General features: G+C 38.7%; 2 protein-coding genes across 2 annotated transcripts; one reads left to right on the forward strand and one right to left on the reverse strand.

Moving 5' to 3' along the window:
* Positions 1–1211: 1211 nt before the first annotated feature.
* On the reverse strand, positions 1212–4716 carry LOC139954914 (uncharacterized). The gene is made up of 3 exons (XM_071954900.1): positions 4337–4716; positions 2464–2733; positions 1212–2055 (listed from the first exon to the last, which is right to left on the reverse strand). Exons 1-3 carry the CDS (start codon positions 4559–4561, stop codon positions 1864–1866), a joined length of 687 nt encoding a protein of 228 aa, XP_071811001.1. The 5' UTR covers positions 4562–4716; the 3' UTR covers positions 1212–1863.
* Positions 4717–19331: 14615 nt separating this feature from the next.
* LOC139984894 (uncharacterized) lies at positions 19332–26172 on the forward strand. Its single transcript, XM_071999017.1, has one exon. It carries the CDS (start codon positions 21007–21009, stop codon positions 25555–25557), a length of 4551 nt encoding a protein of 1516 aa, XP_071855118.1. The 5' UTR covers positions 19332–21006; the 3' UTR covers positions 25558–26172.
* The last annotated feature ends 306 nt before the right edge of the window (positions 26173–26478 follow it).

A 26478-nucleotide genomic window follows, 5' to 3' on the forward strand; every position in this document is an offset into this window, starting at 1 on the left:
AGGTTGGCTTTTTCAAGTCCCCTAAACTGACTGGTATCAATAGCAAAACCTAATGATAAACCTATTTTCAAAATCGTCACAACCCTGCTAATAAGGTGTGTCTGTGTACGTTATTCGCCGGGCTGCCCTGCGAATAATCACTTCGTATATATTTTATTTCCCAGTACGAGGTGTACAGTATGATCGATAGGATATCATGGTTTACAAGTATCTCACACTTTTGCCTGTGCTGACTAAATAAATATTAGTTCCGTACAGACAGCTCCCTGTGTGCCACTCTTAACAGTTGAATCCCCACTTATGGCTTCAGACTATTAGAAAAGACAACAAAACTGAAAGCTTGTAAAATATCAAAATCTATTTCGAATCAGATTTGTGTTATAGTTCCTTGATAGTACCGATAGTTACTAATTTCATATCATAATGCTTCATAAATAGCATAATTTCTCATAACAGAAATTTAAATTTATACAAATGATCACTGTATAATCTCAATATTTACTGAAACTTTCTAAAACTAGTAAAGTATCTTTAAATATTCTTCCTGCAGGTAAAATTTCAAGACAAAGTTCAACACAAAGTTCAAAGCAAAGTTCAGCAACTGATAAACTGCTTAAAAGCAGACTGAAAGTGAATATAGTATTATCATACTATCTGATATGAGGTTTAAAGTGAAGTCCAACAACTAATGCAACTGTCAAAGAGGGTAATACGAGAGCAGGCAAAGTATTAACAAATGTAAAGTTTCATAATGAAGTTCATGAACTTGCAAATTGGGTAACATCAAAGTGAATATTGTGTTACATCATCATATATCCTGTTTAACACCTTTAAAATCATTCAACGGGTACAAGGAAAACTGTGATCAATTAAATAATACAATCTGTTAATTTTCAAATGATATATATCATCTTTAGTTACAAAAGTAACAAAAATATGTCTGGAAGAGAATATTCCCACAACCCATAAAATCACCCTTCCTTTACATAGGGCAGCATGCCAAATCTACAGCTGGGAATTCATCTCACAACAAGAAAGAATTTCCGTACAGATTCTTCCTCATTCTAACACAATGGCTTATCTAAGGGAAGATTATGTTTCTCCTTTTGTAGGTATATTTTTAACCATCAACAGAACAACACCAGATAATATAAAAACATCAGCATGTCAACACAGATTCAGTCCAATCTGTAATTAAAATGAGGGATTATCTTACATTCCAAAGTGTATCCACCTGTTAATGGATAGTAGAAGCCCTAGCCAGATCCCCACGTTGGTGAAGCCGCATAGGAAGGGGCGGGGGATTATACAGTAAAGTCTCATACATATGTCCTGTGTAAACTTTTCATATTGTCCCTAGGGTACTTGAAAAGTCATATGAAATACTTTACTGAAGAATGTGCTTGATTTCACGTGATATATCATTTTCAAAGGTACAATGAATTTAACACATTACCACCACACATGTTCAAAAGGCAAACCTATCAGACAGACATAAGTGAATAATTTAATTTATTTGTCTCCTTACTTTTTCTCACATTTTAGTTTTTTTTGTAAGTGTGTGTCATCCTTGTCTGTGTTATATTTAAGAAATTATTAGACATGAACAGAACATATATACACTGAATGCAGAAGCTTTTTAACATAGCTCAAGAAACAAAAACAAGCACAAAAGTTAAGAAACAGTGATCACAACATCATCATAACGTTAATGTCTTCATGCAATCCTAAAGGTTATCTTTCTAGCTACATGAAAAACTTTTGTTTTCGACTTTAAAGGGTCATGTTCAGTAAAGTATAGCTTGTAATGGCAAGGAAAGTGATACCCAACTTGTCATTGAACCTTCCGAATAGAGGTTTGATCTAATCAAAAAGCTTTCCTACTTTGTCAACTGAACATTTACAATATGGACATCCATCATTGCCATCCTCTAAGAATAAAGCACAAGGTGTACACAAAGAGTGCCCACATGGTATGAAGAAAGCATCCCTTTCTCTGTCTGCACATATTCCACATTGGTTGCATTTCGGTATTGAAGATGGTTTGAATGTCACCTGCAAATAGACAATTCATATGACATAATATTTTGTGTTTTTCTTTGTCAATCAATGTATGACAAATAACCTCAATACATTATTATTACTTATATCTACAATTTCAGGTGATTACATTAACTTCAAATTGACTTTTATCAGCCAATCCTGAATAAACGTGTTGTCAACACACCTCTTCTGAAAGATGTCCTCCATGAAATGAGTTATCATGTGTATTTAAACAAAATGGATTCAATTGTTGCTATGCAGAGTTTTAACTGTTCACTTCTAACTTGGACTAAATTCCTGACATAGGTGGTATATAGTTACTACATTTATCCTGTACGCAAAGTGAGTCAATGTCAAGAAAACTGGAGTCAACTGTTGATATCCTGTCAAACGATAAATAAAATGATTAAAGTAACTTACACTTGGTGTTCCAGGTGATTGGAGTTGCAGACTGAAGTCAATGTTGTCTGGTAATGGAATACTATTAGATGAGGCAGAAGTAGAGGGCTGACTGGTTTCTTTGGTTGTAGATAACAAATGTTGTGGCAATGTTGAAGAGTGTTCTACAGTTTCTGATACCTGCTGCATACCCATAGAGCTTGAAGATGTCCCTGCAGTCTCTGCAAATGGGTTTATTAAATCTGGATCATCATCACTGGATATCTCAGACTCGTTCACTGCCCTCATGGTCTTTATAAGAAAAAGACAACAAAAGAAAGGTATAGCTACATGTACAACCAGTAACTTGTACCAAAATCTAAAACTGTATTTCAATGAGTTTTCAATGACTTGTTATGGAAAGACTTTGACTTTATGTTCACCAGAAATGGCTCCTAAACATGTACAAGGACTTTATGGTAAGATAAAAACAGGTCATATTGTATTGTGTCTTTACAGACCGTCGCCAAATCAAAACAATAGGCTTTACGTTCAACATAATGCATCCACACATCTGTAATAAGTACTGAATGAACTAATTGTGTCCATGCTTCCTAGCTAAATATCACAATCATGTGGTTTTCAGTTTTCAGAGATTTCTCAGGTGACATCCATCAAAACATGAGATATAAATAGTATCAATGCTTTCTATCTTGAGATATTGTTTTAATACTGTGTTCAGATTTTCCTCTCCCGATATGACTTTGACCTCCACCCAAAACACAACAGTTCATCTATTTAATATGGCACAGCTATATACCACATATCGAAATCATCCTTGTTTCCTATCTTAAGATAACTTCTTTACAAAGTGTTCATAATTTAACCTGAGGTGACCTTTGACCTACACAAAAACATACAGGGTTCATCTTCTCAAGAAGACCCATCTACACATGACATATGAAAAATATTCATGTTTGCTGTCTAGCATTAAAAACACACACATTAACCAATACATACACCATACATACATAAAACACATCTAGGTTTATCTTTACATCAAAATAAAAATCATCACACTGGTAAGTAATTTATAGCCATTAAAAAAAGAGATAAAATGTGCAACACTTGCTTTGTTTTAAAGGTAGAGGGATTTCAAATACTCTGGAGCCCTATGCACGTCAAATTCTTGTACTTTAGTTAATATAAATATGTACTCTTAATAAATAGCTCCAGAGTTAAATGTATCTTTGACATGTAAAAGAGGGCGGAGATGCTAAAGCAAGCTTGTAAACTTTGTATTGCATTACTACATGCCATTGTTGAGATATTTATATTTGAAATTGTTACATTTTGTACCCGGCAAAGGTGACTTAAAAGCAAACTGGAGGAATGTCACAGATTTACGCTGACAACAATTGTTTTTTTTATGGCTTGATAAAGCTTACATGTAACTAATTCCTAATTCTAAATGACAGCAATATAGCCTAACTGTCAACAAATACCCCTTATCCACTCTACCGCATCACTGGCAAATAATACCTTGTCCTGAGTCTAAATGTAAATTGTACATATGTATATCATAAGTCTCACACACTATTAGTCTGAACACATTTTATAGTGAATGAATAGCAAAGAGCCTGTTTTTTAAGAACTTGAAAGACAATTGTAAAGACAAAAGAGAATATAACCCAAGTAACTCCTTTTAGGAGGGTCTGATATAGTGTTTGTAAGTATAAAACATAAGAAATGAAATTCTGCAGCCTGTGGGCAGTGAAGGAAACATGGAGGCCATTGTTTTTCATTTACTTTGTAAATGAACTGAAATTAGCTGTGAGTGAACTATTAAAGACTGTTCCTGTTATGAAAGATGCTATAGTTTGATCCAATTGAGCCCATTTGCGATGAGTCTCACCTTTAGCCTTGAATAAAGATAAATCCTCGCTCTGCTACCTCCTTCTTGGAAAATACCCTCCACAGAGAATGAGGGGACATCATAAGATTCGCAGCGGCTGTTGCCTAGATAAAAATCATATGAATCTCTGTAGCCAAGGTGGCCGCTTTTGCCAGCAGGAAAAAATTTGTCAATTGCAATTTCTTGTAAGGCCTGGTAAGTTGTTAATCTTGGCACCCACAACATAATAACTCCGCCACCTCTGTTCGACTTAACTTGTGAATATGCTTTGTTTTGGAACTTGAAATTATGCCAGCCAAGTTGTACTTTGACAGTTGGTTTTTTCTTCCTTTCTTGGTCCTGCCCCTAAAAGAAACAAAATTGCAAGGATTCAATGAGATGTAAATACTTGCAAGTTAAATGACTCAAAAGGGGAATTTCATCCTTTGTTATATGACTGATCGAAGTGAAAAGAACTTTTCAAATGCAGTTTTCTTGAATGTCATCTTGGCAGGTTATTTTTACCTTTTTATATTACTGTAGGAAGATTAAATGTGATAGCTGCAGGGATTAATTCAAGAGAGCCTTAGAATGTAGCCCACTTATATAAATAGCCTCATTTTTGCCCTGTCAGCATTTTTAACCACATGTTCAAACAGATCATTGTACTGTTATGAAATAGTGATACCATCTCTTTGATGTTACCGAAAAACTCCATCGAGACACCTTACAGGCCTCTCATGTATTTATGTAGGTCATGGATTCAGTTTTCCCACGAGAAGTTTTTAACTATCTTATTGAATCTTGGTACAGGGCCTTTTCCCAAAATAGATTCCATTATGTCTGTGGAACATTCGAGAAGGTTCTCTCACGTGGTATGGAAGTTTCCATAGAAAGGGGGATGGACTTCCAAACTCCCAACCAATCAGGGCAGATCAGTGCCAGCGCACTTATTTTTATATCGTTAAGTTAATACAGGATGGTCAGGTTATTGGCTGCCTACTGATTATGCGCAGAGGGATTTTATAGAAGTAAGGTATAAAACGGCATGGGGCCAAAAGTTTTATCACTCCGCCGAAAGTTCATCACTGCCTCTAATTGCGTAATTGACGGAGTCAAGTCAAGTCAAATCATTGTAATTTAGTTTTATTTGTAAAGAGAATCGACAGAGAAGAAATTATACCGAACCATTAATCAAATCCTATCTCGTCAAATTGTTTTTCTGTGAACTGATTGTTTTCTTCCGTTCGAGACATCTCCTGAAGAAGCATAAATACGGCATCAAGATATCCCAGTACCTTTCTATCGCGAGTCCCGATATAGTTTTACTATCGGAGGAGCGGGCTCGTCACAATATTACATGGTGGAGATCGGTTGCTTTCTTCAGGAACAAAACGGTAACGGAACTTTTCACAACTTTCGTTCGTTACGTTCAATAACGAACAAAAGATCTTTTTTTGGCCCGAAGACCTAACGAGGAATGCAACGCATGTTCACGACCTAGCCTAACGGATACACACTCTACGAGGGAAGTCAGCCTTCACTAGCCTAAGTCTGTACACCGGATGCAGGAACCACTGATCGTACACTAACGTTAATCAACCCAGCATGCAGTTCGCGTTTGAACATTCGCGCAACTAGTACGTAGTTAGTCATACTACAGCTCTAAACATCAGAACTGAACATTTTCGCGATCTAAGCCTAGACTCTACCCGATGTTAACGGCAAACGAATCTGAAGTTCTTACGAGATGTAGGCCCACCTGTTACTGCTACTACCTGCCGCTACTACTACTGCTAACCGAGGGACTTCAGTCATCGTTTGCAGTTCCACTACCAGTTCTTAGTTAAACTTAAGGGTGAGTGAAATCATGCCAATTTGTATCCCAACCCCTATTTGAGATCAGAGTGTACCGATAAGTTATTTTAATCGTGTCCATGTATTGCATATTTGTTATTTGTATTACGGCCGATAGTGTGTTCAATTAAGTATAGGCTCATGTTGTATACTCATAACTAGCCTAATTGTATGCGGCATAATGTCCGTCAGTGAACAGGAAACTTCTACCTCTGTTAATGTTATGCAGAAACATAGGCCCACTGATTTTTTGCCATCACGATTTCAGGGCGATGTAATTGATGCAGATTTAGCCGAAGCTCATCATTTGGGATTTGAAGATTATTTAGAGTTGCATAAATTGCCGTCCCAAACCACCCCTGTAGCGGAAGAATTTAATGAAATATGTCGCATATTTAAGCGAACACTTAAAGGCCAGGCCAGACTCTGGATTGAAAACAAAAGTTTTTCAACTATTGCTGATCTGCGCAAGCAATTCCTTGCTCGTTTCAGTCCAGGAACTTCTTCCTACGCTAAATCACAGGCATTTCATGCATTAAGCTATACGCCAGGTGATACAGCTCAAGCTCATTTGGCCAAAATTTCAAAAGCTGCAGCACAATTAAATTATGGCGAGGATCAAATTAGAGATATGTTCATCTCGACCCTGCCTATGCAATGTCGCTCAGCAGTGTTAATGTCTGCATCACCAAAAGCAACAATTCCAGATTTGGTCATGAAAGTACAGTGCTATTTTGACTTACAAATCCAAAGTCAACCCACAGCTTCTTCCGAACTATTTATGGCAATGCACGACAAAGCGTCTTCTGTTCAGACTCCTACTATTTCTGCATCTTCTGAGATACACGAGTTGTGTACCAAAATTCAGGAATTAGAGACCAAGTTTGATCAGTCACGTAGGTCAGAATCGCAAGACAATCCTAAAGATATGAGGCAAAGATATAGTTCTCGTGATTCTCGTGGTCCTAGGACAGGTCAGAATAATAACAGGAGAAGCACTCATCATACAGTGACTCCAGACAAAGTACCAAGTAAAGGAAGATCGAAACGTAAAGCTAATAATATTTGGAAGAATAGTAATATTCCTAGTTCTAGATATACAGGGAACGACCGTAATGTGGATATTCAACTGGACACACGTAATTTTGTAAGAGGTACTTTACATGATGGTAAAGGAATTTCATTGTTGTTTGATAGTGGAGCGACACGCTCTATCATTTCTTCTTCTACAGTGCAAAATTCAAAGTATTTATCCTCTATACAACCAGTCTCAGTTGATGTAGTAAACCTAAAGTTGGGTAATGGTCAGTTTATTCATGCGTATAGCACGATAACATTTCAGGTCAAAATTCAGGGTCATGAATTTCAGCTTTCTGCTTTAATTGCTGCAAACCTGACAGGTATTGACTTAATATTAGGTAGTCAAACTCTGAAGGAATTGAATGGATCTTTGGACTTTACCACAAACTGTTTTAGAATTAAACAAGCCAAAGTTTTCCTTAGGCCAGTGCAGAGATTTGTTATTTACCCAGGTCAGCAAAGATACATTACTGTACAGGGACGTCTTCCACTATATGCACGAAATGCAGATGTGGTTATTAAACCGTTCCCTCTGATATCTCGTATGTGTCCTTGACGAATGTTAGTGAAAATGCATAAAGGTAGAACAAAGATTCTACTAAGGAACATGGGTAATCGGAAATTTTTTCTGCATCCTTCTCGCACAGTGGCTCATTTAGATTTAGCAGATATCATTACGGTCACAGAAGACATACCTACTGATTCTCTAGATTTTCTCAATGTCATGAGAGACATCGAAAAACCGTCTCTTTTTCGAACCAATTCTGACTCCAAAGAGAATCGTGATGCAATTACACGATATAATTTACATCGTTATCCACATTTGACAGCCGATGATCCCCTGGTTTCCAAATCCGAACAGGAAATCATGAGAGAAAACATTAATTTGGAACAAAGTATTCTAAATGCTTCAGAAACAGAAAGCATTTATGAATTTCTAGACTCACATAGAGATGCATTTTCTCTTTATGGTGAATTATCTCACTGTCCAAATTATGAGGCTGATATTACGCTTACTAATGATGAGCCATTTTACATACGTCCCTATAGACTTTCAGATGAGGACAAAGTCATTGTCGCCAGTGAGCTAGACAAATTAGTGCGATTGGGAATCTTAGCGGTAGGACATCAGTCTCATACCTCACCGGTTTTCCTCATTCCAAAGAAGGGAACAAAAGACAAAAGGGTTGTCACAGATTTTCGCTACTTGAACAGTAGGATAAAACGTCTCAATCACCCATTTCCATTACTGAATGAGACTATCCGTACCATAGGGTACTCTGGAGCCAAAATTTTGGGTGTTCTTGATTTAAAGTCTGCATTCTTCTGTCTGCCACTTAGTGTTCATGCACAACAATATACAGGTATTGCTTCATTTCATGGAGGAAAGCATTAGATAAGTGCAAAACTGGACAAGGGTGCAATTTATTCAACGGGTCAATTAGTGTATCTGTATAAGCCAACGTCTTCCTCCTTGACTGCAAACTCTCGCAAAATTGCTGCAGAATGGTGTGGACCACTAGTGATCCATCAAGTTTTGGATAGGACTCATTATTTGTTGGCCACTCTCAAAGGAGAAATTCTTAGTGATGTATTCAATTATAACAGGCTTAAACCATGTTTTGTAAGAGCATCTTCTGAAACTAAGAATATCACCAACATTCAGAAATTGCGTCAGGTCTTGAAAACAAAGGGTTCATCAAGTGAAAAGGTTGCTCGAATGAGAAATGTTTTGAGTAGTAACACTTCTAATGCAGAAAATGTTAATGTCATGCAAGATGCACATATTGAGTTTCATGATGAGTTTGGTAACATTTTGCCAGGGGTAACTTCAGATCACATCATGTGTCTTATGAGCACTAAGCCAATGAATGTTGCATCATTTTTAGAGAATAGAGCACATAATGAAGGATTAGCACTTCCATATCCTTCCATGAGAGATCGCATATTAAGGCAAAAGAAAGTTTTTGCAAATGCTCCACAAGGAGACATGAAAGTCCAACGTGCTCGATACAAATTGGGTGAATTACAGGTTCTGGTCACCTATCAGACACCATGTTTTCCAACAGGCTTTAAGAGTCATGATTTTTGGTGGAATGTAGGAAAATATTCCAATACAGGGGAAATAATGAATTTTCTCCATGAAAAGGGATTGAACATTACAGGCAGTCCAGGCAGGATGTTGTAAACATTATATGGTTAGCATGTATAATTGTATAACTGCATATTGCTTTAAGTTCAGATGAACAGGTGTTTTACCCACAATTGTATGAATGGAATGCGTCATGGCATTTACCTGCATACCTATTAAGTGGAAGTCATTGTACTGTATGGTGTAACAATATAAGCTTTATTGTTAAAACCACCACCAAGTGACCTAGTTTCATCTTTTATAACAAATGTGTAATGAGTATACCTTATTTCTCCTTATGAATTCGTTCAAACGTTTACCCGGCAATTAGAACATATCCGGAATATTAGCAACATGGGTTTTCATATATTGAGAAATATTTTAAGGATATTTACATTGCATCATTCAAGTTATGTTGAAGGCTATTCAGAAGACAGCATTGGTGATGTGCAACTTTTACTTACAGCAACAGTTATCGAAGCAAATGAAAGTATAGATGTTTTGAGGAAATTATGTATATATTTTCTTTTCCTCAAATATTCATGCAAAAGTAAATTTCTTCATGAAGTTGAAAAGACAAGATGTTCAGTAATATGTAAATTTGAAGAAAGATTGGTTGATGTCATAGTCTATGGGGTCTCTTTTATGGTATCGAATATCTAGTACTTTGGTACTTTACTAGATCATTTCGGAGTGCATACCTAGGGTCACCATGCTATCGAGTCACATTTTCTTGATTTTCTTGAAGTGGATGTATATGATTCACAAGGTTTCAAAGCAGTTTTGAAACTATGCCTTCATTAAAGAGGAGGTACTTTTGTAAATGAGTTTGTAATATTTTAAGGTTCTTTTTTAATGTACGATTTTTTTTATGGAACGCTGAGGTGTTCTGTTCAGTTAAAAGATAACTAAGTCTAGTATTCTCTGATCTCACCCCAATTCACGGCATGATTTCACTTTTGATATAAATGTATTATTGATGTATGAAATGCATAAATGTATTTTGTAAGAGATACTGCATATTTTGCTGTGTCATGTAACTTTAAGATGCCTTAATGAAATTTTTTTTAGATTACATCATATGATGTCATCAATATTGAAGAGGTACACTCTTTGATGTTACCGAAAAACTCCATCGAGACACCTTACAGGCCTCTCATGTATTTATGTAGGTCATGGATTCAGTTTTCCCACGAGAAGTTTTTAACTATCTTATTGAATCTTGGTACAGGGCCTTTTCCCAAAATAGATTCCATTATGTCTGTGGAACATTCGAGAAGGTTCTCTCACGTGGTATGGAAGTTTCCATAGAAAGGGGGATGGACTTCCAAACTCCCAACCAATCAGGGCAGATCAGTGCCAGCGCACTTATTTTTATATCGTTAAGTTAATACAGGATGGTCAGGTTATTGGCTGCCTACTGATTATGCGCAGAGGGATTTTATAGAAGTAAGGTATAAAACGGCATGGGGCAAAAGTTTTATCACTCCGCCGAAAGTTCATCACTGCCTCTAATTGCGTAATTGACGGAGTCAAGTCAAATCATTGTAATTTAGTTTTATTTGTAAAGAGAATCGACAGAGAAGAAATTATACCGAACCATTAATCAAATCCTATCTCGTCAAATTGTTTTTCTGTGAACTCATTGTTTTCTTCCGTTCGAGACATCTCCTGAAGAAGCATAAATACGGCATCAAGATATCCCAGTACCTTTCTATCGCGAGTCCCGATATAGTTTTACTATCGGAGGAGCGGGCTCGTCACAATATTACAGTACTATTAACAATATTCCTCTTTCTTATGTCAATGTTGCTTTAATAAGTCATGATGATAGACAGAAGAAGCTTCTGAAGAAAAGATTTGAAGAAACAACATTGTTGACAATCCAAACTTACTCTCCTGCAATCTTATAAGCAAAGGAACTTTCATAATAACTCAAATAGAAGATCTGCTTGAAACTGAAGCTCATTCTCATATTTTGGTCTTTAGCTATACATCATTGATCATGTCTGCTTACATGATCAATGCTATAGTCACACTACAGTATACAGTTCCAAGCAAATCCTCTTCAAAGAGGCATTTCAAATAGCAAAGCACTTCAGAGGAATAAGCAAGTGGTTATCCAGCCATGTCTACTAGTACTAACAGGGACTGAACAATAAACAATTAAGGGATGCATAAATACTAAGCATGTAAGCCATCTTAATTATGGCAAACGGACTACAACATACAGGTTTACTTGCCATTGCCTGTTCTATGGGCAAAAGTTCAAGCCAAATTAAAAAGATTGACAATGTAACAAGATGAATCTTACATATATTTGATATTCTGTATCCCATAGGCAGGAGATGCTTAGCAAGTAATACAGCAAGACTTATTGAGATGTGACAAACAATAACTTCACAATGAAAGTTGCTGACCAATGGACACTTAGACCTACAGTAGTATAGCCGTTTTTATTCAGTGTGATACACCTGCATACATATCATATGACCCCTCACAGCTTTCCTTCTTGAGATATTGTTTACAGTATATCCACAATTTGACCTATGTGACCCTAATGATCTTTGACCACAAAAGGGTTCTTCGACTGAATGTGGTTCAAATTGCAAAATCTTCCACTTACCTTGAGGTCTAAGTTACAAGAGTTTTATATGAAAGGATTATTATAGGCCTCCACTCAATGAAGGCTTAGCCTATATAATAAGTACACACAGGCAGCTACTGTAGGCTCATCAAAATTTGACGAAGCACAATTTACTTCCCAGGGATATTAAAAATGATGGTCCTAATAGAAACAATAGTATATAATAATGAGGAACATCTTGAAAACACGACCGATTACATGATGGACTAACTTAAGACGTACGTACTACTACTACTACTACTAGCGCTAGGTTAAATAGAATGGATACAGCTACTACTAGTAGCATGGTGGGCTCATAATTGACGCACTTAAGGATTTGATCAACGATGTCTATCAAGGAAAACTCCAAATCACTCAACTGTATGTGTTTTTCATATGTGTAGTTCCTCAGAAATGTTATGATCTCAAAAGATTTAAGGTTCTGTGCTTATGCACCGTACAATTGAGCAGAATTTGGCCACAAAATGTCTGCTGTGTCAAGGTCTTTCATACTCCTAAATTGACACATTCGTCGATTAAGTAACTGTAGTGTAGGCCTAAGTATACATCCATTGACTTTGGATGCTGTTTGCTATGCTCTGAACCTCTAAGCTCAGACAGGTGAGGTCCCAGAGAGAAGTGGTATTATATTGAGGTAATTTTGGTTATTTTTAGGGAGTAAGATTTCCAAATGTCCAAAAAACGTGCAAAACTGGGGAAGGGTGTTAAAAGCTTAAAAAATACAACAATTTGGTCAGCAAATAGCTGAAGTTGAATCCAAGTCATAAAATATTTAATTCTGCTTGACTGCAAAAAGTTTAGGTTGCCTGCGCTGTATCTTTGCTAGTAAGAATTGAAGGTGCGTCAATTACGGGGGTGCGTCAATTATGAAGCCTTGACTATACTACTAGTTTCAATGTAGCATATCTAGGTCGTGCTTTAACATAACCATAGCCGGGTGTACTTTACTTCTACAATTCAAGGACTTCTCGCGCTAGGCCTAGCCTAGGCCTGTACTGTAGCCTGCTTCCTTCTTCAACTGACGAACACAGAACTTCTAGGATAACGACTACACGATTAACGAAATAAGGCTGTACTTATAGTATGTTTTGTCTTCCGTACTTACCTCCCTCACTTTTCGCATTATATTCTCGTACTTTTCCCCCCTGGGTAGAGATGCCTTCCGGCCGTGTTTTCCATAGATAACTAGAACTTCCACACAATCGGCGACCGACATTTTGTTCAACTCTGCTGTATTATAAACAATCGCTAGTAGTAAGTGTGCAACTCGTCAATTTGCAGAAAATTGTTGCATTGACGAGATCCGTTATCTCGTCAACTCGTCAATTTTCTGAATTTTGTCACGTTACCATCTCGACAACTCGTCAATTTGCAGAAAATTGTCGTTTTGTCAAGTTGGTAACTCGTCAATGCAATGTCCCTTCTACGCTTCCGTATACTTCTCATTTTCAAGTGTCTTACTAGACTGAGTCGTTCGTGGCACACTAAACTGGGCAGCTGCTTTTCTATAAGTTACCTTCCCCGAACGAATAGCCTTTAATGACTCCTTTAGAGATACCCTTGACCATTTCATCTGCGGATCCCGTTGTGGCATTAAAGTGGCGGACCATCCTGAAAGACGAACAACACGTGCAGTTAGATACTGTTTATTGCCTCAATTTTTCACCTATTAGTTTTGTTTAGCAGCACCCACGACTCTTTTTCCAGTTGTCGGGCACTGGATTGTTTCCCTACTCCGATGCTTAAGCGGAACATAACGCAGATCAAGTACCAGGTGGCATTGGCAGTCCGAGCGGGGAATGGTGAAAATTGGCAGATTCATTACACATCATGCTGAAAAATCGCACACAGCACTCTAAATGTTACAGAAGAAGCAACACACACCCATCTGCTTTTTACGTGACCCGCCGTGCGGGATACAAAACGTCACGGCCAACGGCACTAACGAACTATCCCATTCTGACAAACGAAACTCAGGTCAAGCGAGCCCACACCATGTGCATCAAGAAATATTGTATACTAAATGCTAATTACAACGGATTTGTTAAAAAAAATACACTGCGAATGACTGGTCCACTTGCCCCAAGCTGTTGGGGCAACTGGGCCATCTAATTTGCATATATGTTAATTAGTCCCTATTCCAGTGGTACAACTGGGTTTATTTCCAGTTTCTAGAAGGCCTCCCCCTATTGCAGTGTTCACGCATTGTAAACAGTACCCCCAATATACACTGAAGGGTAGGCGTACACATGCGTTCAAAAACACCCACATTCTGAAGTTTACAGTGACCCGTACCTAAAACAATTGTGTTCATGAATTCCTCAATGTATTATTCAAGGCATAAATTCATGAAAAATGTGATTACTCTGAGCACCGTGCATATAAAGGATGATATCACGAACCCACATGGTGCAGGTCGACCATTTTTACATGCCCCTCAACAACAATGACATAGACTACAGCACACACATTCCATTGCACACCTGTTACACATACGCCGCAACGCTAACCAGTACTGTCATTTGGTTAATCCTAATCATACTACTAGTACCAAATGTGCGAAAACGATGACAGAAAATTAATTAAAAACAACTTCTACCTTCCAGAGTGCACAAACGTTTCTTTGTCCTGAACACTTCCTGGTATCAAACAACTTCTAAAATAGTGAGAATGTAGAATATTTGGCTTACTTTAAGCTGACACGAAACGAATTACCATACTATAATATGATGTGCTGCATGCCGAAAACTACGGTAGCCTGCAGTGACCACCTAATATTTCATGACTGGTCCAGTTGCCCCAGTGGTCCAGTTGGCCCCAATCTCCCCTATTTTTTCCACAATCTTTTTGAATTTCAACCCCTTTCTGCACATGATATCACGTGAAAGTTTATTTGTGCTTTCCTTTCTTTTAAACGTCTCAAAATTAGGTTCAAATCTCTTGAAGCATGCATAGAAAGTAGCTGCAAAAGTAATATTTTTACCATGTATAAGGTATAAAGTTAAACGCAGGATGAAAGTTCAACTTTCTTTTTATATACAGTAATATTTGTACTCAAGAAATTTGTAAAGTTCCGGTCCGGGCCAGAATCAAGCAGAGTTCCAGCTGTAACGCAAACATTGTAAAGTGAAGGGTTCCGATCTGAACCGAGTTCCAGTGCACCCCTAAAAAGGGGGATGGAAGGGCCAAACTAAAAAAATCCTTCACTTTTTCATATGACTTAGCATGCAATTCTGGTATGGTTTTATTTACTTTTTTGGTTTGATATTGAAATTGAGATTTATAAATTGATGCATTTTCTACCGATAAGGAACATTTAAACCTTAGGGCCCAGGCTTGTACTTTATTTGTTATTTCTGACCTCTGTTTGAATATCTCAAGACATATGATTGCTTGCAAACTTAACCCATTCAGATATTGTCTGCTGATCCAAAAATTATGAAACTTACCCAGCAAAACAAGTACAATATCCACGCATGATCTTTCCAAGGAATATTATTAATACGCTGTGATGGTGTACACTGTGCCTTTATAAAGCACAACCTTCACTCGGCAGAAATGGCATTGTAAAAAAATTCCCCGAGCCACCCAGACTCTAAATAGCTCAAGGCTTAACCATCTTTGTCCGTCATCAGTCTTTGCTTCAGTTCAATGTTATCAATACTGGTAAAATAATGCGCAATATCAATGTAGATGCAAGGCGGCCATTTTCCCATTGCAACTTCGCCTTCCCATGCAAGTGGCAAATCCGAAAAAGGATCGGGCAGGGTCTCTCCTTCAACCTGAAGTACCGATGCGTAGTCATCTGCCTTTTCATTTCGCGCATCTCCTATGTTAACTTCAGCAATGTTCATCTAAACGGCAGCATACGCTAAAGCAACCAATTCTTCTTTCCGGCCACCCATCTTAGACTATCGTTTCATTCAAAATTCCTTCAGTCTGTGAACTTTCCAAAGTTTAAACTCTTTCAAACTTGTAGGAATATCCATCCCGAAGTGAAAAAAACACAGTAAAGTGCTCATTAAGTTAGCGTGGGTACGCGAACAGACAACTCTCGTCTCAACGCGAGTATTCTTATTTCACCTCTTGACCTCCATTGCGCAATGCGAATGAACTATTCCCTCAACTCGCTTATTGGCCAAGAAGCACAACAAGCAACTGAAAGTGCTAATTCGCTGGCGACGAACTAACGTGCTGCGAAGTCAGAAGTTCCCTAACCTCTAACCCTAATCCCTAACCTTGTTTTTAAGTAAACCCAACGGGCTACGAAGTCAGAAGTGGTGGAATGGAGGTTGAATTATTTATTGGCGACGAACCAACGGGCTACGAATTTAGAAGTTCCCTAACCCCCTAACCCTATTTAGGACCAATGCCCACTTGGGACGTGATGGTCCCGAACCCAATTTTTTTCCGTCATTATCACCCCCGGGACCCCACTGGGGGGTAAAAAAAATTTTCGGGTGGCAGTTTTTTTTACAATTTAGAACATGCGTCTGCAACGAGTAGAGTGACCCAAAGTGGCAAATTTTTGAAACAAGTTGACCGGAAGTGACCAAAAAATTATGTTATGTAATAGGTGCCTACGTCCCAAGTTGGCACTTTCACGTCCCTGGTGTCCATTTTTTGGGGTCGATCTCGGAAAGTTGGGGATCGGGATGTCCAATATTTGGTCAAAGGGTGGAACTGTTGTCACTGTACACCCACCCACACTTCCGGTCAGTTTGGGTGACATGACTTTTTATTACAGCCAAAAAATGCAAGTGACTTGGTATATTACCTTACTGTTTAATTTTTGAAAATGACTACCCCTAGGGTTAAGGTCGAAAATCGTTAACTTTCACCTCCAAATTTCTTGTGGATGTTAAGGGTCAATAGGGCACTGACATATGCAAAGGGCAAGTATATGTCACTTCCGGTTCATGTGTTATAGGGGGTCAAAGGGTCAAAACTGTCGTTCCTTCCAAAAAAGGTCAAAGATAATGAGAGTGACCGATTTCCACGAAACTTGCAACGATGACGTGTGAGGTCATAAGGAATGGTCTCCTGAAAAATTTCGGCCATGATGTCATCGGGTCAAAGGTCAATCAGAGGTCAAAAATTCAATTCATAAATTTTGTTATTTTTTTTTATTGGATATGATAAGTCGTACTATCACGTGATTATGTTAAACTTGTTTCAAGTCGTTTACTTCCGCCATGAGGGCGCTTTAAAGTTTTACCTAGGGGTCCGTTTCTGAGACGGGAGGAATGAGCTATCGAACTGTAACTCACACCGAAGACTTATCACTTGAGTCTATACCAAATAAGGTCCGGTTTTGACCCTTTTTTATTCTGACCGGAAGTGACGGCACAAAACACAATATCGTCGATTTTTACAAAAGTAGATAATCGATTGCCTTTTAAAAAGCAGCAAAAATATGTCGAGACATGTTCTATCGATTCTGGGAATTTAGAAAATTTTCATCGATGTTTGACAAAATGGCGGCCAAAATAAAATATGAATGAGAAAATACTAAAAACAAATATCAAAAAAACAATCACAGACCGAAAGCGGATCAAACGAGGTTTATATAATCTGTAATTATTAGTTTTAACTAAATGTGGAATTTAGAGCAAATTCTGAGAATTTGAATTTTTTGCAGAAAATAGCGCCATGACCGATGACGTCAAAAATTACAAAACTTGCAAAATACATGAAAATATTGTTCCCGATAGTTTCGGACATGCCGAATCCATTGGTGCTATTTTGGAAACGATCGAATGTTCCGTTGTTGAGATATGGGTTCAGATGAGTCGAAAAGTGGGTCGATGTGACGTCACGCTACATAAAAACCGGGCATCCGGTGGGAACGGGACATCCGGTGATAAAAGGTCACAGATAGGGCTATCCATCGATTATAACTTTGCCTGATTTCCATTTGACCTTAGTTGGTAAAAAAGCTACTCAAATGTTGACGTCGGCGCTGGCGTCCTTGTTTAGGGTTATCATAGCTACTACCGGTGAAAAACACCTATTTGTTGGGGGACCTCAAAGACGTATAGACTATACCCCCTTCCCGAAGATTAATGCTACCGTATGAGTTGTCTACACGTAGCTACGAATCTCCTCTCCCATATAACAAAAATTTATTCCAGTCACATACCCTCCCTCGGTGGAAAGGAAGGGGTACCGAAAAGAGGTACTTTTTTAACTTTTCAAGACAAAAACACCTATTTTTCGCGCAAATAGAAATCATATAGACAAAAAGCTTTTCCCGGTCAGATAATTACACGAAATTGGTATATGACAAAGACGGCGGTGTCTTTCTACTCCGCGTCTAATTTAAATGTCGATGGGTGTTTAAGAAAGGACGAGAGAGGGGGCTGAAAAGATGTGGTTTTCCAACTTTTCCACTTATGAAGAACACGTATTTCCATCGGGTCCTCTGGGACCACATATCTCCCGAACGGAAGCAGGACCTATGAGTTGCAGATTTGGGCTCCTGAGCATCGATTACCCCCTGTGACGTCATTTTGACGAATTCCATTTTTTGGCCAATTTCGGCAAAAACCGTACCCCTTAGGTTTTTTTGGGGTGGAAATATTTTTTTTCGCAATGAGGGGAATGTGTATCTTATCTAGTAGTTCTTGACACGCTGATCACGAATCTGAAGTTTAATTTTGCATAGCAGGTTTCTACTGGGTATGTGGAGCCGATAACCCCCTTGGGGGTGGGGATGGGGACGGGATTGTTACCAAAAAGCTCGAACCATACCTAGTCTGGTACTTCTTGAGGCTCTGATTCAGAATCTGAGGTCTATTTCGGCCAGGTGTGGTCCACCGATAACAAATGACACTTTTGACACTTGACAATTTGTTGTGCTTTAAATTATGTCCATACTAGGCTACCGTGCACGCCACCAAGTCTGGTTCATACAGACAGTCTCCAGGTTGCTACGCAATTAACGCCGACGCTTTCCGTGATTCATTTTGAACGATACACATCCCCGATTTCCGTTACTGAAAATTTGACACGTGGTGACCAAATTTTTAAACTGCCGTAACTCGGCGAAATATTATTCGATTTGTCTGAAACTTTCGGTGCTATCTTAAAACATAGTCATAATGCAGATTCCGAAAGATTTTTATAATCGGTTCAGTAGTTTTTGAGATATTAAGAGACTAAAAATCGTTACCCCAAAAAACCTTGCTCAAAAAAACCTGTATCCCGATATGTTGGGTACTTCTGTCAATCATTTTTCTGGCTTGTATATGTAAATGAAGGTCTATTCAATCTTGTTGAGAAAGTTCAGCCCCTTTGTTATGTCATTCACTTATAGTGTCGTGAACCCTCATGTATATTTAACATATGCAGATGTATGTAAATACTCTGTTTAACTTGACCCTTAAATGATTTCCAGGAATTCAACTTATATGTAGTGTGATTGGCTGCTGCTGTCATGTGACTTAAACGTTAACTTATGATTGGAGGAAAGTATCTTGTCTTTTGCCTCGTGTATGACAGTTTTGTAAGCCACTTCAGTCTCACTCTATACCTCTACTGTGTAAGGTCTCCGTGTGTGAAGGCACGTAAAATATACTAGAAATTCCACTAATTATATAGGTTTCCACATATTTAATCTGATCAATCCGGCGAATAAATACTACAAATCATTATATCTCTCTGTTGGACTGGTTATTTACGTTATTCGTGTCGTCCCTGCCACGCGACCATCGAAATCTGCCTTACCGTACTGGGACGGACGCGACATGGTGGCAGCGTACGTCTGACCACGCCTGATTATTTTATATATGCTCTGATCTGTGATTTTCATCCTACGTTTTCTTTAATTTAAAGAAACGAAAGTTTAGTGGAAGCCGTTTCATATTTCAAGTTTCTCGTGAAGGACGTGTGAATCCGTTTGAAGGGCCTAACTTAGTTTTCCAACGTTGGATTTGCTGAGTATAAGTTGTAACTGTTCCCTACTGAGTATTGAGGTACGCGGAATGTTGTTACTGGGGTCGTGTTTCCCGTGGATCACCGAGAAACTGTTTTGGTGCTTGCTTTAGAAGTGAAGTTCCTGAAAGTGGCTAGCTATATATACGCTAGTGCTTATTCTGAAGCCTGACGAGGTGAAATCTAGTTGCTGACAAATGAGGTACGTTCATGAGCAACGTGTTTTTGCAGTAATCGTAATATAGAAGGAAGGGTCTGGTCGATGAAGCCTAACCTATCCAGTTAATGACGACGCGTTTTAGAGGTTCTACATCGCTCGTCTAGCCTATTGGAGCAGTCCCTATCTGGTCTGGTAGTGCAGTGTTAACCGAAGCCTAACGATAGCCTACTACTAGTACAGTATCGTGTAGCAGTAATCGTGAAGACGTTGCCTGGGCTTAGCCTAGCCGTTGTATTTTGTATTGACTGTGTAGCGAACGAGTTCGAGTTACGACGAAGACTCATCGAAGATGTTCCAAGAGCAGCAGTTTTTGTGATGGAAGTTTTTAATCGTTTATAATTCAGCTGAGACTTATTTGCCAATTTCAACTAGGGAAACAATCCGCGAGTGTTTCGTATAGGACGAGAACTGTATGCAGTATCGGTTTCGCGAAACTGAAGATCATTTATGCAGACTACTTAGGTTATATTACTATACTGGTGAAGAACACTTATTTGTTGGATATTGCTTGATCACTTAAGTATTTCATATCTGTTTTAACTTGAGCTAGTTGTGTTGCTTAATTAAGAGTGAGATATGCAATTAAGTGTAGATATTATTTTATCTAATTTGTATTGAGTCAGGGTCTATTTAGTCTATTGCCTAGGCCAGATATATATAGTGTTTGAGATAGCCTATGTGCACTGTTATTTTTGTCATGTATTGGACCCATTACTATATTGGTATTAATGCTGAGCAGTAGTTAAACGGTGGTACTTTGCCTGTTGCTTACGTTTTAAATTTTAATCCTTGGTATCAGGTAGATTTAACATTTAGGCACGATGACCGAGCCTAACATAGAGAAAAGTACTAGTGGTTCGTGGGAGGTTCAGAATGGGAATGTCAACAAACATCAGGAGGATATCCCTTCTCAGTCGCCACAAGGAATACCTCCAGGGTTACCAAAAGAAATGTGGGTGGAATATCTGTTTAAAACTGAGGAACTTAAGTTGGAGCACAAACGCCTAGAACTAGAGGCTGAGGTCCAGTTGAGAAGGTTACAATTTGAACAGGAAACCTTTACTAGACACCCTATTGGTGAATCGCAATTTGTGAAAATTCCTAGACTTACTGCCAATGATGATATAGATGTTTATTTTAAAACCTTTGAAAATTTGGCAAAGATGTATAAGTTGCCTAAACGAGAGTGGGTAGCTAGGCTAGCCCCTGAATTGACGGGCAAAGCAAGAGCTGCCTATGCATCGCTATCTTTAGCGGAAAGTAGTGATTATGATACCTTAAAGCAGGTTATTCTGGCCAAGTATGAGGTTAGTGCTGAGAGTTACAGAGCCAAGTTTAGGGCCAGGTACAAGCAACGAGATGAAAGCCTGAGAGAATGGGTCAATGATCTAGGGCAACAATTTGATGGGTGGATAGAGTATTCTGGAAGAAAACCAGATGATGCTCATGGTATAAGGGAATTGATGGTCATGGATCAAGCCCTTAGTAAGCTGCCATTAGACATGGCTATATTTCTAAAGGATAGAAATCCAAAGGATACTGCAGAGCTGACAGGCTTAGCTGATCAGTTTGTAGCAAATCGGGGTGGACCCAACTATTGGAAGAGGAAAGAGATAGGGCGTAATGCTTTCAAGCAGCCCATTGTAGGTGCTGACTCAAATAAGAAACCGACAACCCCATATGGTACTTACTCAAAATATAAGGAGGGTACAATTGGTGTTCAGGCAAATTCTAAGAAGTATGCTGATATTAAGTGTCACAAGTGTGGAGAACTAGGACATGTTCAGCGATTTTGTCCAAATCAGAAATTCATGGGGAATGAAACAAAAGGTGTACACCCTAAGCCTGCTCTTAAATGTGAGCGACAGGAAGTTGATCCTGCTAGGGCTCGTATGGCCAAATGCATGATCAAAGGTGCTCTTGAAGGGAGGCAGATTGAAATTTTGAGAGATTCTGCCTGTACCCAATCAGCAGTTGATGCTAATTTAGTTCCGCCAGAGTGTTACTTACAGGGACAGAGTGTTCCAGTACGTGGAGTGGGGGGTACAGTTTATCTTCCCGTGGCCATGGTTGACCTACAGTGTAAACTAGTGTCTGGTAAAGTTAAAGTAGTAGTGGTGGAAGGATTAGAGGAGCAATTTTTGCTGGGCCATGACTTAGATCTTACATGTGGAGATCATATGGCTAAAGAAATTTGTGTCTTGACACGAGCTCAGGCTCATCAACAAAGACTTGACATGCATGAAAATGAGTTGCAAGAGTGTTCAGTGCACAAGCACAAGGTTGAAGTTACCAATGACGATGGTGCTTCTGTCAATTCTGGTGAAGTCAGTTATGAACCACCATTTTCTATGCTTAATGATAGTGAATTTCATGATACCTGTGGTGTACCTAATGTGGTTGGTGCAGTAGATGAGTGCATGCCAACGGTAGTGACGAATAGTGGTCATGGTGGAGGGATTCAGTTCAATGTGGATAGAGGTTCAGATATTGAATCTGATAACTTGGGTGCTAAGGTATATGGTGCTGATATTAAAGGTCTTGATATTAATAAACAGGAATTAATACGGCTACAGGAATCAGACCCATCATTGAAAGGCATCCGTGATAGGCTTGTTCCAATTGACGAAGTGCAGAGACATAGGGTATGTTTCTTTAAGAAGCAAGGGGTACTGCTGAGAAAGTGGCAAAGTAAGATGGATGTTCATACCCAGTTCAATGACCATTTCACTGAGCAAATTGTTCTCCCAAAGTCTTGTAGGTCAGGTGCAATGCATGTTGCCCATGATATCACGATGGCTGGACACATGGGTGTTCAAAAGACTAAGCAGCGACTGCTGGTTGATTTTTACTGGCCTGGTATCTTTCGGGATATTGCTGAATATTGCAGGTCATGTCCTACGTGTCAATTTATGGACAAGGGTACAAAGAAACGTAAGCATCCACTTCTGCCGATGCCGGTGATTGATACACCGTTTAAGAGGATTGGTATTGATATTGTTGGTCCGCTTCCAAGGACAAGAAAGAAAAGTAAATACATCCTCACAATATGTGATTATGCCACACGGTTCCCTGAGGCTATACCTTTATCTAATGTTCGATCAGAAACTGTTGTGAATGCTCTTATAAAGGTTTTTGCTCGAATTGGGTTGCCCGAGCACATCATACATGATCAAGGTACTAACTTTATGTCAGCAGTTATGAAAGATATGTGTGACAAGTTGCATATTAAGCAAATTAACACTAGTGCTTATCACCCGCAAACTAATGGCTTAACAGAACGGTTTCATGGAACGTTAAAGAATATGTTAAGATCCTTGACTCCTGCTCAAATGAAAGATTGGGATGTGTATATACCTCATTTTCTTTTTGCGTATAGAGAGGTTCCCTCTGTTGCTACGGGATACTCTCCATTTCAATTATTGTATGGCCGCCAGGTGCGTGGTCCTTTAAGTGTCTTAAAGGGAGCATGGATATCAGACGATGGCGATCAAACTGATATCCCAAGTTACTTGCTGCAAATGAGAGAACGACTTTCAGAGTGGATGGCTGAGGCCAATGAAACTCAAGTGGGTTATCAGGCAGAAATGAAGGGGTATTATGATAGGAATGCTTCTTACAGGGTATTTGAACCAGGGGAAAAAGTTTTAGTTTTCCTGCCGGAGGGACCGGCGAAACTGGATTGTAAGTGGCAAGGTCCCTATGTTGTTCAAAGACGACTTGATGAAGTCAACTATGAAATTTGTATGCCGAACAAACGTCGTGTGCGTAGAGTTGTCCATGTAAATCTGTGTAAGAAGTTTCATGAGAGAGGTGATATTTTCCCAGCTCAGTGTTATTTTGTAACTGGTGTCATTGATAATGTATGTACTGGTGCAGATGGGAATAGTGATGATGATAGCTTACCTTTTGATGATGAATGTTTGTTGCAAGAGGAAATGCATTTGCATCCTTTACAGACACAAACATGGCAGGATATAGAGTTACCAAATGATTTATTGGATACACAGTTGGAAGCAATCCATAATTCTTTGCAAAAATATGCTGAAGTTTTTTCTGATGTGCCAGGTAGAACAACGTTAGTTAGTCACATCATAAATACTACCAGTGATGCTCCGGTGTATCGTAGGGCTTACAGAATCCCCCATGCTTTAAAGGGGAAGGTAAAGAGTGAATTGGATAGTATGCTCAAACTTGGGGTTATTGAACCTATTGTTTCTGCTTATGCATCACCAATTGTTTGTGTTGTGAAACCAGGTGGGGCAATTCGTATTTGTACAGATTTCAGACAGTTGAATGCAGTCACTAATTTTGACCCGTACACAATGCCGAGAATTGATGAGATCCTAGATGACATCTCTCATGCTAAGTACATTTCGACTCTAGATTTAACAAAAGGGTTTTATCAGGTCCCTCTTGATCCCTTAACTAAGGAGAAATCTTCTTTTGTGACCCCATTTGGTCAGTTTTGTTACAATGTTTTACCCTTTGGTATGCAGAACAGTAGTAGTACGTTCCAGAGGCTAATGGATGAGGTGTTGATGGGTTGTAGAGACTATGCTAGAGTTTACATTGATGACATATGTATATTTAGTGATACTTTTGAAGATCATTTGACACATCTAGAAAATGTTCTTTGTAGATTACAAGATGCTTGCCTTACTGTCAAACCACAGAAGTGCATATTAATTGCCCGACAAGTGTCTTATTTAGGTCATACTGTGGGAAATGGTGTTATTTCCCCAAATGTTGACAAAGTTCAAGCTGTGCGTGATTTTCCCACACCCTTGACGAAAAAGGAAGTTCGTGCTTTTCTTGGTATCACAGGATACTACCGAAAGTTTATTCAAAGTTATGCGACTATTGCACATCCATTGTATGAGCTACTTAAGAAGTCCATGCCCAATACTGTGACCTGGACTGCAGAGTGTCAAAGTTCATTTCAGATCCTTAAGAATTGTTTGTTATCTGAACCGATTCTGGTCGCACCTGACTTTTCAAGTCCTTTTAGGCTGCAAACCGATGCTTCCAATTTTGGACTTGGTGGAGTGCTGTGCCAGGTTGGTGATGATGGTAATGAGCACCCTGTTGCTTATATTAGTCGGAAACTGTTGTCAAGAGAAGAGAAGTACTCAGTCCCTGAAAAGGAGTGTTTGGCCATTATATGGTCTGTGTCAAAATTGAAATATTACTTGTATGGTAGACACTTTACTATTATGACAGACCACCAGGCTCTCCGATGGTTAGACCAGTCCAAGTCATCAAATTCTCGACTTTTGAGATGGTATTTAATCCTTCAACAGTTTAGCTTTAAAGTTGTATATAAGAAAGGTGTTACTAACTCAAATGCAGATGGATTGAGTAGGATGTAAATCCATAGCTTTTAAGAAGGGCAGGTGATATGCTTACACCTTATGTCTATAGTGTAGGTTGATGTTCATTCATTTTTTTCATTGTTTATATGTTACATTCTTTAAACACTTGCTAGTTTGCTTATTTGTTTAGAGACTGACACAGTCTCAAGGGAGGGGGAGGCATGTTATGTCATTCACTTATAGTGTCGTGAACCCTCATGTATATTTAACATATGCAGATGTATGTAAATACTCTGTTTAACTTGACCCTTAAATGATTTCCAGGAATTCAACTTATATGTAGTGTGATTGGCTGCTGCTGTCATGTGACTTAAACGTTAACTTATGATTGGAGGAAAGTATCTTGTCTTTTGCCTCGTGTATGACAGTTTTGTAAGCCACTTCAGTCTCACTCTATACCTCTACTGTGTAAGGTCTCCGTGTGTGAAGGCACGTAAAATATACTAGAAATTCCACTAATTATATAGGTTTCCACATATTTAATCTGATCAATCCGGCGAATAAATACTACAAATCATTATATCTCTCTGTTGGACTGGTTATTTACGTTATTCGTGTCGTCCCTGCCACGCGACCATCGAAATCTGCCTTACCGTACTGGGACGGACGCGACACCCTTTCCCTATTTAGTTTGAATATTGAAAGTTCAGCCCCTTTCCCTATTTAGTTTGAATATTATTCATATTTGAAATCTTGCTCCGTTTCGGATTGGTGCTGGCATCTGGAACTAGAAAAACGACATGACGTCATATGTAAATTTTGACCCCATATGTAAATATGTGACACAGCCTCATTTGCGAATCTGGGACAACAAATAAACTTCCTACCGCAAGTCTGTTCATGGACCGAAAATGTTGAAAATGAAGCGTTTACTCCGCAATATCTTCGCTTAATTGAAGGTAAGTGACATCTACATAC

This window comes from Apostichopus japonicus, chromosome 17 (assembly GCF_037975245.1).
Source record: "Apostichopus japonicus isolate 1M-3 chromosome 17, ASM3797524v1, whole genome shotgun sequence".
Lineage (NCBI taxonomy): Eukaryota > Metazoa > Echinodermata > Holothuroidea > Aspidochirotida > Stichopodidae > Apostichopus > Apostichopus japonicus.

Excerpts from the sequence above, each read along its gene's own strand:
- LOC139954914 (XM_071954900.1), bottom strand. The coding sequence starts at position 4,561 with ATGTTGTGGGTGCCAAGATTAACAACTTACCAGGCCTTACAAGAAATT. Across the intron at positions 2,734-4,336 it reads ATCTTTATTCAAGGCTAAAG|ACCATGAGGGCAGTGAACGA; the intron begins GTGAGACTCATC and ends TTTCTTATAAAG. Across the intron at positions 2,056-2,463 it reads AATCACCTGGAACACCAAGT|GTGACATTCAAACCATCTTC; the intron begins GTAAGTTACTTT and ends GTCTATTTGCAG.
- LOC139984894 (XM_071999017.1), top strand. The coding sequence starts at position 21,007 with ATGACCGAGCCTAACATAGAGAAAAGTACTAGTGGTTCGTGGGAGGTT.